Genomic DNA, 14,807 nt, shown 5'->3' with positions numbered 1-14,807 from the left:
TAATTAATGATAGAGAACACAAATTGATTGATTGGTGGTTAATGAATGCTGTTAGACTATACCCTTTTTCCCAACTGTTGGCAGCTGGACGGTAGAGAGTTAGTAGCCAATCAGAGGTGCTGCCCCCTTCACCTCACAGTTCCCCACCTTCCCCCTCCCTTTTCACCTACATATGGCTCACCAGTGTTGCCAATCCCTGGAAATAAATGTATGCAGGGCGGAGCAAGGTGCGATAACCAATAACAATTTGGCAACACTGTGAGCTGGAGAGTGACGTTAACCGTGCGGAATTCATGGAGAGACTGAAGACTTCTCTACACTTTTGGGTACCACTTTTCTGTGATTGGCTAAATGAGGGAAAAGGGTACAAGTGCATTTAAGGTCACCCGCCATCAGTTGGGAAAAAGACCTTACAGTACAGTTGAGGACCTCAAATCCAGAAAGTTGGGGACCAAAGGGTTTCTGGATTTCAGGTCTTCAACATGCGGAAAAGTGGTATACTTTTTTTTTTTTGAGAATTTTAATGCAATATATTTCAAATCACGACCGTAGCTTCCCCAGCATAAACTATACATGCTTAATACTGGATGAGAATGAGGAATAAATACATCTTTTTCTTCATGCTCAATAGCTTTCGTTGATAGCATTCGCTAGCAGATGTTGCGATATCTGGCGATACCTTCCTTAGACAGTAAATCTGTGCATAGCCTTTTATATATTTTGTTAATTAATTAATTTACAAATGCATTCAGGCTCTTATGCTCGATATTTGAGATCCCTGCCTAGGCTGTTAGCATATGTTCCAAGCGTGTGCTAACTTCCTACTCGTCCCAGAACAAGACGCGGAGAGTGGTGCCAAGAGGTGGCAAGTCGAAACACTACTCACAGGAATTTTCAAACGTTCCAGATTTCTGGTTTTCCGGGTTTCTCGATTCCGGATTGGAGATCCTAAACTGTATATATATCATATTCTTTGTCTTAAGACGAAAATTCGTAGGGTCAACATCTAGCTTTGTGTTGGGCAGCATAAATCGCAATTTCTCATTTTTGCATGAAGGTTAAGTAAAATATGTGAAATAACATTTGTAATCGGTTTGAATGTTTGTTGCATTAAATTTCTGTGGTATTTACTTACAATGCCTTCTCCAATGTGTAGATACCTCATGGAATTTGACCATAAAAGATAGCAAATTTGAGCTGTATTCAAAATTAGCCATTGTTATAATTGTTGACATAAGTATCAGAAACAGAAGCTTCATTGAGGACCTGGAAATAGTAAATATGTAACTATCCACAATTGTATTAATCCCGTGAGAAATTGATTACATTTTACTATGCAAGAAAAGTTTGAGGAAGTTACGTCAATATTCTTTTAATGCATGCATTCTCTTAATGTTCCAATTTTTAACCAACTTTTCCTCAAGATAGCAATCACCATCAATTTTAGTAGAGTATAGGTTATATACCTTGCATATTGGTTTGAAAATTTTCATGACTCCTACATGTATATGAATTCATGATGAAGTTTGTGGGACTCTCAAAACTGTATGCGCATCATAACAATGAAGGATACCCGTGATTTTTTGAAAATTTTGCCTTTTATATTGAAGACCCTTGGATATTTCCTTGATAATACATTTGAATATCCAGGGATATTCAAATTCTCATTTTAGTGGAAGAGGATTATGATAAAAATGGCTTGCATTGATTGATGTTAGTTATGATGTCATGTAATGAATTACTCTGTGCAAGATTGGCCAGCACAGATCATCTTGTGCCTTTGCAGTGATGCAATCAATGATATCGTGGGTGTAGAGGACTCCTTCTTATTAGTTTTATCAAATATGTACCTTAATGGTATATGGTTGCATTTATAATGTATAAAATGCATTATTTTTCTTTTAGTTACTCAGTAAATGTTTGGAGAAACAGTAGTAGCGAAGGAAATACAGTGTTTTTGTTCAACAAATTTTATTTTATTGTAGAACGTTTGAGAAATAAAGACATTTTTTCAGTCCTTATGCTCAGTCGCCTACTTCTAGAGCTATTGGCGATGAAAAGGCTTAGGTCTTAACCCTTCAGTAGATAAGTTAATGACTTAACGACATCAAGCTGAGCGTGTTAGCACTTCTCCACTCCTTAGCATTGTCCATAGGCCATGTGTGGTTCATTTTTGTAAACTCTCATTAGAGTGATTCCTTCCTTCAAGGAGCTGTTCTTCCTAAAAGAGTAAATAAACCAGGTCTCTAATAACATCACTAGCTCATGGAAAGTGGATGGCAACGTATGCATTTTCTGATTTTACACTTACGAGATAATAGCTTGAAGTAAAGGAGCAAACAAATCGTTTATGTGACGTGGCATATCTTTCCCTTCAATCTACCAAATTGTTTTAAATGAATTGCAATTTCCAGTCTAAAGTGAACAAAGTCTAAGTCAACAAATCTGAAAGCCTTGTGCTTGTTGAAGTATCTGAAACAATCTATCCTTTTAGTATACCACAGCATCAGTTACGTCTCTTGTGTACCTCTACCAGTACCTCAATTGTGGGATCATAGGATACTTGGCATTAGCCTTTGCAAGAATATGGGTTGTTATAAGTAAAGGTGGGATTGTGTTATGATTATTGCCTGATTTTTTTTACCTACCTTCCTTTATTTTCTGTTTCTGAAAAAAAGATAATTCCTAAATCTATCTTTTTTTTGCAAAGAATCACATTGTCGTTTTTGATGGATGTGGAATAAAGTGTGGTTCCAAATTTTTTCTTCTTGATCCCTGTGGAAGACATGCATTATCAGTTTTTCTAGTGTCTAGCCTACGAATCTGGTGGACATGAGTCCCATCCTAATCAGTGTGAAATCTGTGTGTCACTCCCTGTGCACTATCAGCAGTTTTTGATGACCCATTTCCTTTCATTATCTAATACACGGTGTAATATGTATGCTTGATTTTGGGTTAATGAAACTCCAGAGATTACCAAAAAAGTTCTTCTCTAATAAGCTCAACTATGTTTTCACACAGGAGACTCAATGAAAAAACAGCAGTAACACATATGCTCAATTGATATTTTTCTTAATCATTCTCTCAAACATTTTGGATACCAAATCTACATAGTTCTGGAAAAACAAAACAAACTTTTCGGAACCCAGTGCATCTCCTTATGTTTGGAAATTAAAATGAATTTATAAAAGAATATAACATTGCACATCATTATTATCTTAGGAATTATAATCCTTTTTTAAAGATATTTATAGGTAAACTTATGTTTGTTTTCACTGTTGTAATGGAAATTGGAAATACCTATGACTTTCTCCCGTATATCATCGAACTTTATGTTTCATATGTAAATAAATTAAAATTGTAATTGATTTCAGTAGATCATCATATTATGTTTTATTTGCCTCTTTAAGTTTTGCCTTTTGTCCTTGACTTCTTAACTCACTTCCTCCAATTTTATTTAAAGGTAGATTTGGCTATTCTGAAGACTGGTCAAGTCAAAACTATTCTTGATGTGTGGTTAACCCTTGCTCACATGCATCCTTTTCGAACATCGAGCCTGTTTCGGAAAGCATTTAAGCATGTGAGTTCCTGAGGAACTTATTTTATGATTCACTTTGGGCTTTTTACAAGATATCCACTTTTACTCGAGCTCTCTTTTAATAGATGACGCTTTGTTAAACATAATCCTTATATGTTTTCCAGCTAAGGATGTTGGGGACATCGCCCCCTCCTCCCCCATCCAATGCCCCTCCATCACCGCCCTCGAATGAAACAGCTGATGCTCCTGGGCTTCAATCTCCTCGGGAGGAGGAATCATGTAGCCCTGGCACGCCTGTGACTGTGGGAGAGGAGACGCCAGCACCTCGTCCACCAACTCTTAGGTCAACGCCTATACGTCTGCGTGGTGTTGGAGGTTATGATGGAAGATCCAACGACATTGTCTACTGCCCTCCAGCAACTCACACTCTCAGGAACTCAGCTGTTGTGTTCTTCGGGGGAGATGTGCAGGTGATTTCTTCTGATTGTTTAGAGCTACTCAAATGCAAACAATGATATGAAGGAATACAAGTTCTAGAAAATAGTGGTAAACTAATTTTGAGTTGTCTGTGGGTCTAAGCATTTTAACCCTCTTGCTGTTGTGAACGTACTCGCTATGTACAAGAATTGCCATGAGAAAAAATTCCCCTGGACCGGGAATCGAACCACGGACCTTTGGCTTTCAGGGCCACTGCACAGACCACTATGCTATCCAGGTTCTTTAATTCCCATGGCAATAATTTTTATATTATTATGTCCAGGGGATTTTTTTCTCATGGCAGTTCTTGTATATTTCACCGCCGTTCACGTGACAGAACTAGAAATATTACACGTACTTGCTATGTTTGCACAGCAGGCTGCTGCGAAGGTACCTTTGCTTCTTCCCACCCGTGTGCTCAGTGCTTACGCAGCATGTGATGGGTTGCCAAATTTGAATTTCGGGCACACTTCAATTTATTGAATGTTCGTGTCTCTGAAAGTTTGTAAGCAGAGGACTTGCTGTAATTATCTTCCAGCAACCCATAGTACATTGCTACCTTTCAACGATGCTTTGAATACATCTTATAATGATGAGTATTATAATAATGAATAGAAAATATTCCATTCAGATAGAACCTGCTAAATCTTTTTCATGTACGATGATATGGTTCAACCAAATTTTATCTGAAATATTCAGTTGTATAAGAAAAAAATCATGTTGCAAAATATGGCTGGCTTCAAGGATATTAAATTTAGTTATGATTAATATGTATAATGTAGAAATATTATGATGCCATTGATTGTTTGAGGCGTAACTTGGTGAAAGTGATTCATAATTAAATTAAAAAGAAGAACTTTGTGCTTTCACATTAATATTTATTCACGACCATGGTTTCAACGTTAGACGTCATCATCAGGTGTCAGGTCAGGTATCAGGTGTTAGATAACAATCATCAAAGTGATTTTGTTTTTGAAGTGCTTCATTATGAACCTAAAGGACCTAGATTAGATGCTTTGGAACAGATGGAAATTTTGCAGCACGTACGTTCCAATGACAACATTGTAAACGAATTTTTGTATGACTCCCACTCCACTCTTTTAAGCCTCCCACTCCTAAATTCCTGGGCTAATGACATGACGGACTCTTCGGCCTCTCTCTCACCTGAACCATCCCCCCTCCACCTGCCATGCCCCCCCTAAGGGAGCCTCCTCCCCGTAACTTCTTTCATACCATATGACCAAGTTTTATCCCCCTCCCTCTTCTCTGTTGACCAATCCGTTCAACCTAATTACCTTCCTCCCTACCCCTCCTAGCCTGGTATAAAAGGATGTGATGGACCTCTGTAGAGTTCACCTGATGATGACGTCTAACGTTGAAACCATGGTCGTGAATAAATATTAATGTGAAAGCACAAAGTTCTTCTTTTTAATTTAATTTTTATGATGCCATCAAGTTTTTCAGACATTTTTTGTTTGTTGAAGCAACTGTTTGCCTTATCACTTCTCCAGGATTTTCCTGAAAATATGGAAAGCCATAAAGACAACAAGAATTATCTGCGATGGAACCTTGAGAGCACAGCCATACTCCTTCACTCCATTTTCCCTGAATCACACATTGTGGTTGTGAGGCCATCAAGGTGGGTTGAGAAAAGTATCTCTTATTCAAGAAATTGTAATTCTGGGTTGCATGCAAGCTTGTTATCATTTTTGTTTGTGCAAAATTCATGAGAAAAAAGAAATCATGTGTGAAAAATCGGCTCTCTTGATGCTCATCCCATACCAGCTTTTCGCTAAATTATTAGTAAACTTTTTTAAGTTTTCTGTCTAGGTGAGAGATTAAGTAAAAGCTTTTGAAAAGATTTGGAGGTGCATATTTGGCATTTAGAAATGTAATCCCATGATATTTCAGTCGGTAATGGAAAATACCTCAAGGATATATTATTTGTTAGCTCATTCAAAGTATTCATGTTATGCTTCATCAGTTTCATCTGGCTAATGGGTATGATGAGTATTTCACACATGCTGGGCAAATCCGCTAATGCTTACAAATGGCATTCAGAATATTATTTGAGCTAGCCCTCATTTGTTCAGCTTCTTTAGTTTCTGCTCTGTTTAAATCTCCCTTGCTTCATGATTTGAATATTTTGCCAAATCTAGTCCTGCTATTTACTGGGAAAATATTGGGTGATAATCATCATTACGTTGATGAAATGAGCACTGACATGTTTTGCCTCTGAGACTTGGTCATTACCCATTTGCTGGACCTTGTTGGGTTGGACGTGAATGTTAGGATAATAGGAGGGTTTAAAATTTATGGTTTTAAAATTATTTTTGTTTTAATGTCTGAATTTGATGATGATAAAGTCTCTGAGTGTGTGGTAAAATTCTTTGAATTTAATGTATTTTAAATGTTTTTTTTTTGTTGATCATCTTACACCTATTTATTTCTTTTATCTCATTTGGAAGAATTTTTTTGCTGAATGTAATTTTTATGTTCATTCATTTCCCATTTAATACTTTGGAAGTTATTGAGTGAAATTAAAAATGATGTTAATTTTTATGGAGTCTATCGAGAGTTCATTGCAGTAAGACTTTTGGTATCATTTGTCAAGTCTGTTCATGCAGAGAGGTGGTGACAGTTCTTAAGGTGCTTCACATAAGCCTAATGTCACTTGTAGACTTGTCAAGTCAGTGCTCGAAACAGAAAGGGGTGCAAGGCGTTCAGAAATGTATGAAAGCAAAGGAATCCGTGCCTTGCAATATAATAAGATCACATGCCCCACGAAGACTACACAGATTCTTAGGCAAATGGTTATCCATCAGAAAGAAACATACTGCTAGCACTTGCAAGCAGGTGCCCTAAAGTTAGGGGCTGCTCACCAACCTCCCCAGTGGATATATGTTACTGCAAAGTTCTCTTTTGCCAAGAAACCCTTACTACAAAACTTACCTAGAGTCGTCTCCACTGGTTGATCACGTTTTGTTTCTTTATTTTCTATATTTTCACTCATCCCAAGTTAGAAGATTTTTTTATAAATAACTGCAATGCCACTCATGAGCACTTATTAAATTTTCAGTTTTTCCAACGGAAAGGACATCTTATCCTCTTGAAGCATTTGAAAGTCAGTCTTTTTTCCTCAGAAAGGTTGATGATAAATGCTTCAAAAATCGTCATAATGGCCCAGAAATAGATGATTTTTAAAATAAATAGTGTTTCCTGTATTTTCAATGGTTATGGGACTACTCTTTTTGAGCTTCGTGGTTGTTGTGGTGGTGATAGTGTTTAGGCGGTCCTTCACTGTGCTATCATGGGGCACCTATCGTTGTCCTTTACTGTGTATGTCACGAGAGAGGGAGAGAATAAGAAAGAGAGAGAGAGAAAAGGGATTACACAAACGCATGGCCTTTTGTTGTTTCACTGGAGTTGTACTCTTATACTCTCAGCTGGATTCGTTTGCCTGGAAAGTCTGCTATGCACCCTGGTTTGTTTCGAGCACTGGACCACATATCAACCAATACCAACTTGGCACCCTTGACCCACCCTAGGTGGAAGTTACTCTCATTTCACTAACAACTCGCCTGATTTTTACCTAACTTTGCCGCTGAAAGGTATGAAATTGACCTTCAATGAGTAAATTAACTTGGATTAAAGTAGTTATGAATGGAGTTTTATAATTGTTGCACTTGAATAATCTATTTCTCTTCATTGGTTTTCCCTTGGAAGAAATATGCTTAATTATATGGGAAATACTCTGCTTCAAAATTTTTTTTTTCATCGGCTATGGATAGATTGAAATTGATTTTCAATTCTTCCTTAAGAACAGTGTAGTCATTAGATGTATTGATATCTGTTTTCAAATTAACTTTATTTTTCACAAAGGTGATGCAACCTTACATTTTTCTATCAATCTTTAAATATATGCATTAAAGTAAGTTGTAGAAGTCAGTGTAATTAAATTGGTGAGATAGGTGTGAATAATTTAATTTTTATAACCCTGTTCTTTATCATCTTTCATCTATTTAAACTTTTCTCTTTATTATTAACATACACTATCATATTATAACCTCCATTCGTAGTTATGTTCTGTGCATTGCTAAATACAATATTCTGATATTGGCTTGTTCCCTCCCTGCCATTCCCTGTCTGAACTTAGATCCACTACACCTAAACTAGCGACGTTCATGGAATTTGTCTCTTCCGAGATGGACCAGAACAGGCAAGTGTATGCAGGAAACCAACAGTTTTGTTGAGTTCCATATTAAGTTAGCCACTCCAGTTGGGATGGCATGATGGAGGGGGAGATACTGCAGGTATCTTTTCTACCTCTTAAAAGGCTGATGCTATGTTAATCAACTGCAAGTAAGTGACAATAGCTTCATTGGTCTTGCATTTGGCAGTAATTTCACATAGACTAGTAAAATGAATTGTCTATTAAAAGTCTTTCATTGTCTCTTCCTCTCTCTCCCTCTCTCTTTGTCAGTATTTGAGCTGTGGGAATTTTTTTATGTGGGCTTTTTTTGTGGAATGTCATAGTTTTATATGAGTAAAATTTATTCATAAAGATATACATGTATATTTTTAAAATTTCCACATGCCTATAACGTATTTGTAAAATGTGTAAGTGCAATTGATATAAGTGCTATAAGATTCTGTTTTGAACCTTAATTAAATATGTCATAAATTTATACAATTGTGGTTGACTTTCTTTTCTCAGTTAAGGTTTAATTATTTTTTGCCAAAGCTGTAACTAAGGATGATGATAATTTTAGAATTACACAAACATGATAGTTGTTTAATTTCTTTTTTTAACTTTTAGGTATTGGTGGAAAGTAATTCTGAATTATTTGTACCAGAAGTGATCAATACATGATCTATCACAGAGAAAATGCTCGAAGAAAGATTTACATAAAACAGTTTATTGACTGTAGTTTCGTGTCCCTTTTAATTCACCAATGGATTTCAGATATTAGTGATGTTATTTTTTGCTTTTTCACAAAAAAATTTATTAGCTGTCAACTAATTTCACCGGGTAGCTGAATCTTCATTTACAAAATCCAGGGAATACAAACTTTGTTTATCCATTCATTGTCGCCTTAAAGACAGAGGTTATGATGGTTAAAATATTTATTGGAGATATTTAAATAACATAAAATAAAACATATTTCCGTATAATATTAAAAATAAAATAGAAAAATACACTTGAAATGATGTGGTAATGGAGAGGATGGAATCATAATAGGTGGGCCTGCTGGATTGAAAGTTTACATATAATTTTGGTTTTATTAAATGAAATATCTCAGAATTCATATGGATCTTGGAACTTGTGCCTAATGCGGTTTAGTATAGTGCATTTTAGATCTCAGTAATGTTACTCTTATGACTTTCAACACTATCATGAAAGCCAATTGCAGTATAGAATTGAACAGCAAAAGCAGCTTTCACATGAAAATGAAGTTTATAATTGTATGTATCATCATATCAGTAGTTTTTCTTTGCTTGATGAATGTTTGATGCCATAAAGTTGTATTCATTTGCTGATTTTATAGCTCTGGTCCAAAGGCTTAGAATAAAAACGTCTTTAGCGGAGGGAACCTTCATCATTTATAGCCCTTATTAAAAAAATGAGAGATAATTCAAGCAAAGAGAGTTGATGGTAAATGATTTGCTCCAAGTACTAGATAATAGTCATCTTAATCAGTCAAAAATTTTGTATGTTCATCAGGTAACCTAAATTGTTTATTGAATCATGCATTAGGTAACCAAAAATTTTGAATCTGAATAAATATGTTTTGTCTATTTTTTTGTATAATAGTAAACTTAATCTTGAGAAAATGATATTGTAAATTGGCTCTTACGCAGTAAATGATCTCAATTTTGCCTTCATCATCAGATTAATCACTGAAGTAAGAGTCATGTGTGGCACATGGCTGATAGGTTGTTTAGCCAAATAGTACACAGCCCAAGCCCTTACGGAGGTCATCGGTGGCTTTTTCTGTATTGTTAAATTTGTGAAAAATGAATTTTGCAGTTTAACCTACAAAGGGCCATTTTACAGGTCAACTGGTTTAGATTGTAACTCTTGTCTTAAACTATGAATAAAAACTGTCGTAATTCCACTGGCTAGGGGTCTGACAGAGTAAATTACCTACTCTGAGTAATTACCTTAAACCTATTGAAAAGAAATACATATTTACTTTGAGAAAATTTTCATCAAGTGCATGCGTGTTCATGTATTCACATGGTTTAACATGACAATGAACAGGATGGAGTTTAAGACCTTCAGCTGCTATGACAACTTTGTGCCCTGCAACAACTGTGGTGCCCCTGACCATACACCCACCCACTATGCATTGCATCATTTGGAGAGGCTACTTCAAGGAATATCCTCAAGGATACGGTCATCTCCGGAGTCAGAGCTGCTAGTCGCAGAGGTGCAACCCCATGGTGTGTCGTCTGGTGCTGATGGTTCGGCTTGCCCATCTTGTGAAGAGGGGAAGAGGCGAAGTGGTGGTCCTGCAGACATCATAGCAGAGGATGGGGTGGGGGAGGTTGGCAGGCGTGAGGTTAGTTGGCATGTGTACTTCAAGAGATGGCTTAGTTATTTATCCCTTGATTAGGGTGAGGATGATTGACTTTTTTAAGAATCCTCTTACCTGTCAGTATTTTCTTAGTAGTTTTCCGCAGCGTTTTCTAGATGATGTCTCCATGGTTCTGGGTTTCACAGCGTGGATTTTCTTTTGCGACGACAGTTTCTCCAGTATTCCAACTTCCGGTACAACAACCGGCATCTTCAGCATGGACCTGAAGACGCCGGTTGGAATACCGTAGAAACTGTCGTGGCAAAAGAAAATCCACGCAGTGAAACCCAGAAGCATGGAGACATCAGTATTTTCTTCATTCACACCTGCTGCCTTTTTAATCTGCGGGATATCGTTGGTTTTTTATTCTCCATAGAAAAATCTTTTGTTTCCTCAGATACATTAAATTATAGTTTCGCTACTTGTGGTCCACACCACCCTAATGATTGTTGGGATTTCCTAATCCCACTCCTTCCATCCCTATCTTTTCCCTGGAGGTGTTGTTGGGCTCTTATCATGGCGACAACTCCTATCCTTTTTCCTTCCTCTGCCCTTTCCTCCCTGAGGTGTGCGGGTGAAAAGGCAGGTCCTTGTTTCAGCTGCTGCCTTTTTATCTTTTGTTACTGTTTCAAACCTGCCATGTGAATAATTTTAATTTTATAATAACGTTTGTTAAGGAATTTAAATGAATATTAATATAAATAAAATAAAATAGTAAAATTTTGACGCTGCCCCACGTTTCTGTGACGTGGGCAGGCAGACAGGTTAGCTTTAAAACACCATGTAAAATGGTTGTATTTGAGAGTTCTTCTTTTTGTCATTATAGCATCAATCTGAAGTTTTTTATGAATGCCTATTTTAATTATCGTGATCTACTTGGAATTTCTGAATTGTATCAAGTACCCATCACATATATATTTAGTGGACTCAAAAAGATAAATCCGGCCCGAAGGGCCAAAATGTATGCTATGGGCACTTGATTCTATTCCAGAGGGCCCCTCGTGTCACGATAATTAAAATGCATAGTCATAAAAAACTTCAGATTGATCCTTCTATAACAAACAGAAGAACTCTAAAATACAGCGGTTCTACGAGATGTCTCAAAGTTGACTCCCTGCCCATGGTACCAGAGCATAAGGGGCAGTGACAAAATTACTCAATTAACAGAAGAAAAAACTGTAACGTTTTAATTAATTTTCCTTCCCTTACTTAACAAATAATTTTTCTACACTTTATAAAGAAATTTTATAATTTAAAACTCGTGAGCAAAAACAACATCAACAAGCCGCCATGACTATTACAATCCCATTTGTACTACCCATACTACCACTCACTGAGCCACTGCCATGAACTGCACCAGTGGGGATCTTGAGTTCTGCTATATCCCCTTCCTCTGGTCTCTTTTTCTCTCGTAGGTGCCTCCTTTTTCTCTGCATCCTTTTCTTCTTCCTGCCGATCTTGAGTTCTGCCGTATCTCTTCCTCCAGTCTCTCAATACACCACTACCTTAGCTTTTCTCCCAATCTTTTTTTTATAACACGTCTATCTCTTCCTTCTCTCCATACACGACTACCTCGTTTTTCTTTTCTGCCTCCCTCACTACCATTCTTGCCTCCTCACTACCATTGTTAATTTTAAATTATTTAAACAAACAGCATGGTGGCTTGTTTACAAAACGAATCACCTTTGGTGGGAACACAACACAACATTTGATACACCTTTAAACGGAATAATCTTTGATTGTGACAGATGAGCGGCCATGGAGGTCGTCGGAGGAGACGTCCCCGTGCGAGGGACAGAATGAAAGCAGGCAATGAATCAGAAGGGGGGAATCACGAAGAAGACGAGGAGGAGGAGGAAGAAGACGAAGAGGATGAGGAGGAAGAGGGTGCAAGTGCGGAGGACGAGATGCCGGATGACACTGGTGTCTCGCAGGATAGTGGGGAGGGCTCCCAGTCGATGCAGCCTCAGCGGCTGACAGTGGAGAATGGTTCAAGTGGGGAGGAGAGTGGTGCAGCAGGGGCTGGTGGCAGTGGTGGTGTTTCTTCGGAAAGGGAACAAGGGGGGGTCTCTGGTGGTGCTGGAAGTGGTAGTGGGGGCAGGCTTTGGTGGCGAGAGAACATTAATCTTGACAAGGCAGACCTGACTCTGGTAGGGTTTTCCAAAGGGTGTGTTGTCCTGAACCAGTTCATTTATGAATTCCACTACCTCAAGACCTTGACACCAGATGATGACACGATGATGCGGCTAGTTACTAGAATCAGAGATATGTTTTGGCTGGATGGTGGGCATGCTGGTGGCAAGAACACTTGGATAACATCTCGTAGTCTCTTGGAGACTCTAACTAGGCTAGGTGAGTAAGAAACCTATTATGGTTGTGTCACGTCATTATTAAGTGTAGCTCATAAAAATATTTTTCATTGGTGCATAACTTAGCAAGTTGAATCACATCGAAAGCTTCTATTTCATTTATCCATGAATGCTACTGTCCCTGTTTTGACTGAGGATAATGTGTACTTGGCCTCAAACACCTAAACCTATTGGTGCCAAGGTGTTTTATTGGATATTTAACTGTTCCTTTTATCAATGCAATTAGAAGCATATGTATTTAAAGAAAGGATCTTTGGGTGAACTATGTAATAACTATTCGGTCTCTTTTGAAAAGTGTAAGTGGTGGAAAGGGTGAATATTGGCCCGACAATGGACTCCACCTAGAGAGAGTTGAAAGGGGTTTAAGTTAACAATGAAAAATATTCCCAGAAACCCATGGTAGCAAGAGATCTGCTCCTCAAATAAAAGAAAAAAATGTTTAAAACATCAGAAAAACATTTTTTTCATGAGCTGCTTTTTTTTCTTGTGACATTTAAAAATTGCATTCTTCTGGTTTTTTCTGATCAACAAACCATCCAGCTGAAAAAAAGTTTTTTTTTAAATTGAGCTATTTTTTCCTCATGAATGTAAGAAATTGCATTCTTCTGTTTTGTTGTTGTACATTGTTAGACTAAATGGCAGACAGAAGAAATCTCAAATGCTCATAAGTGGAGAGTGCTAAAGGAGAGGTAGAGGGTAAGGAGTGGTTTTTTCAAGAAATTTTCTCCATTTTTCAAGAAATGAGGCTATGAGCGAGGGAGCAAGGGACGAACACATCCGATCTTCCATGTGACGTTGTTGTCGTCAAAGTGAAGGCAGGCGAGCTATGTGTTATATGCAGTTTGCACTACCTGAAGTTTCCAGTCCATCTCGTCTTGTTTGAATGCGCTCGTGCTAAGCTTGTTTCTTCGGAAATTGTGCTGTTTGGACTATGTTGAATTTTTGTGGCCTTTTTGTAGCTAGAAAGCTTTGTGTCAATCAATTAGATCTTAAAAACTTAAATGCTGTCAGATATTAGTCGCATTTGGTCTCATTGTTTTTTGAACCTCGTGCGTTTCATACAGTTGCTTTAAGCTATCAAGATATTTTTGGGCTGTGTAGGTGACTCTCTTAGCATTTGGCCTCTAGAAACTGGGAGAATTGAAGCTGGTAGGCCGAAAAGGGTCAGTTGGTGAGACGGGATGCAACTTGTTTTCATTGATCCCGTGTAACTTGATATTTTCCTTTGAAGCTAATGATTTATGATCTGTGTGTTCTCGGAAGGGAAAGAAAAACGTCAGAGGCATGGGCTGATGGAGGGCTGAGGGTGGTTTTGTGAAATCTACAACGTGGTTACTTTAGATATGGTTATCATCTGAAGGTGCTTAGATTCCCCGATTGTTGTTCAATCTCTTGGAAAGATTTAAGCTATGTACCTGTCGTATTTTGCCTTAAAAATTTCCATGGCTGAAATTCTGTTGCCATACTCCTACGAGAGCTGTTAAACATAGTTGTTCACAAGTAGGACAAGCATCGCTGTGCAGTGGGGTATGCGAAGAGAGGATCGGAACTCTTTCTACTCCTTCTTATGGGACGCTGCATTCACGAAAGCTTTGATTTAAAATTTTGTATCCAGATTCGGTTTCTTCAGCAAATTTGGATCTGAAGCATCCAGTGGGGGGCATTTTCCATGGATATTTAGATCCGAGGTATCCGATCTGATCATCCCTAGTAAGCATCATAAGGTTAAGACTACTAGTGAATACTTTCTTGTCTTCGAGCATCATACATATCGTATAGATTTAGCTGAAAAATTCCAGGTGAATTTTTAGTCCTTGAAAAGGGAAATTTTGGTAACTGTCC

General features: G+C 37.6%; 1 protein-coding gene across 3 annotated transcripts in view; it reads left to right on the top strand.

The window, feature by feature from the left end:
• Positions 1-14,807, top strand: part of LOC124164571 (mitochondrial protein C2orf69) — a 38,600-nt gene that overhangs the window by 20,279 nt on the left and 3,514 nt on the right. Inside the window, exons 2-7 of one of the 3 annotated variants that reach the window (XM_046541949.1) lie at positions 3,464-3,580; positions 3,703-4,008; positions 5,527-5,654; positions 8,172-8,234; positions 10,281-10,581; positions 12,345-12,948. In XM_046541949.1, coding sequence (XP_046397905.1) covers positions 3,533-3,580; positions 3,703-4,008; positions 5,527-5,654; positions 8,172-8,234; positions 10,281-10,581; positions 12,345-12,948 — 1,450 coding nt within the window. In that variant the 5' untranslated portion in view covers positions 3,464-3,532. The remainder of the gene's footprint in view (positions 1-3,463; positions 3,581-3,702; positions 4,009-5,526; positions 5,655-8,171; positions 8,235-10,280; positions 10,582-12,344; positions 12,949-14,807) is intronic. The other 2 variants (XM_046541951.1, XM_046541950.1) reach the window with 2 other exon arrangements.

This window comes from Ischnura elegans, chromosome 8 (genome assembly GCF_921293095.1).
Source record: "Ischnura elegans chromosome 8, ioIscEleg1.1, whole genome shotgun sequence".
NCBI classification, from domain to species: domain Eukaryota; kingdom Metazoa; phylum Arthropoda; class Insecta; order Odonata; family Coenagrionidae; genus Ischnura; species Ischnura elegans.
Note: the sequence above shows the minus strand (reverse complement) of the source record. Positions and strands in the feature narration are given on the sequence as shown.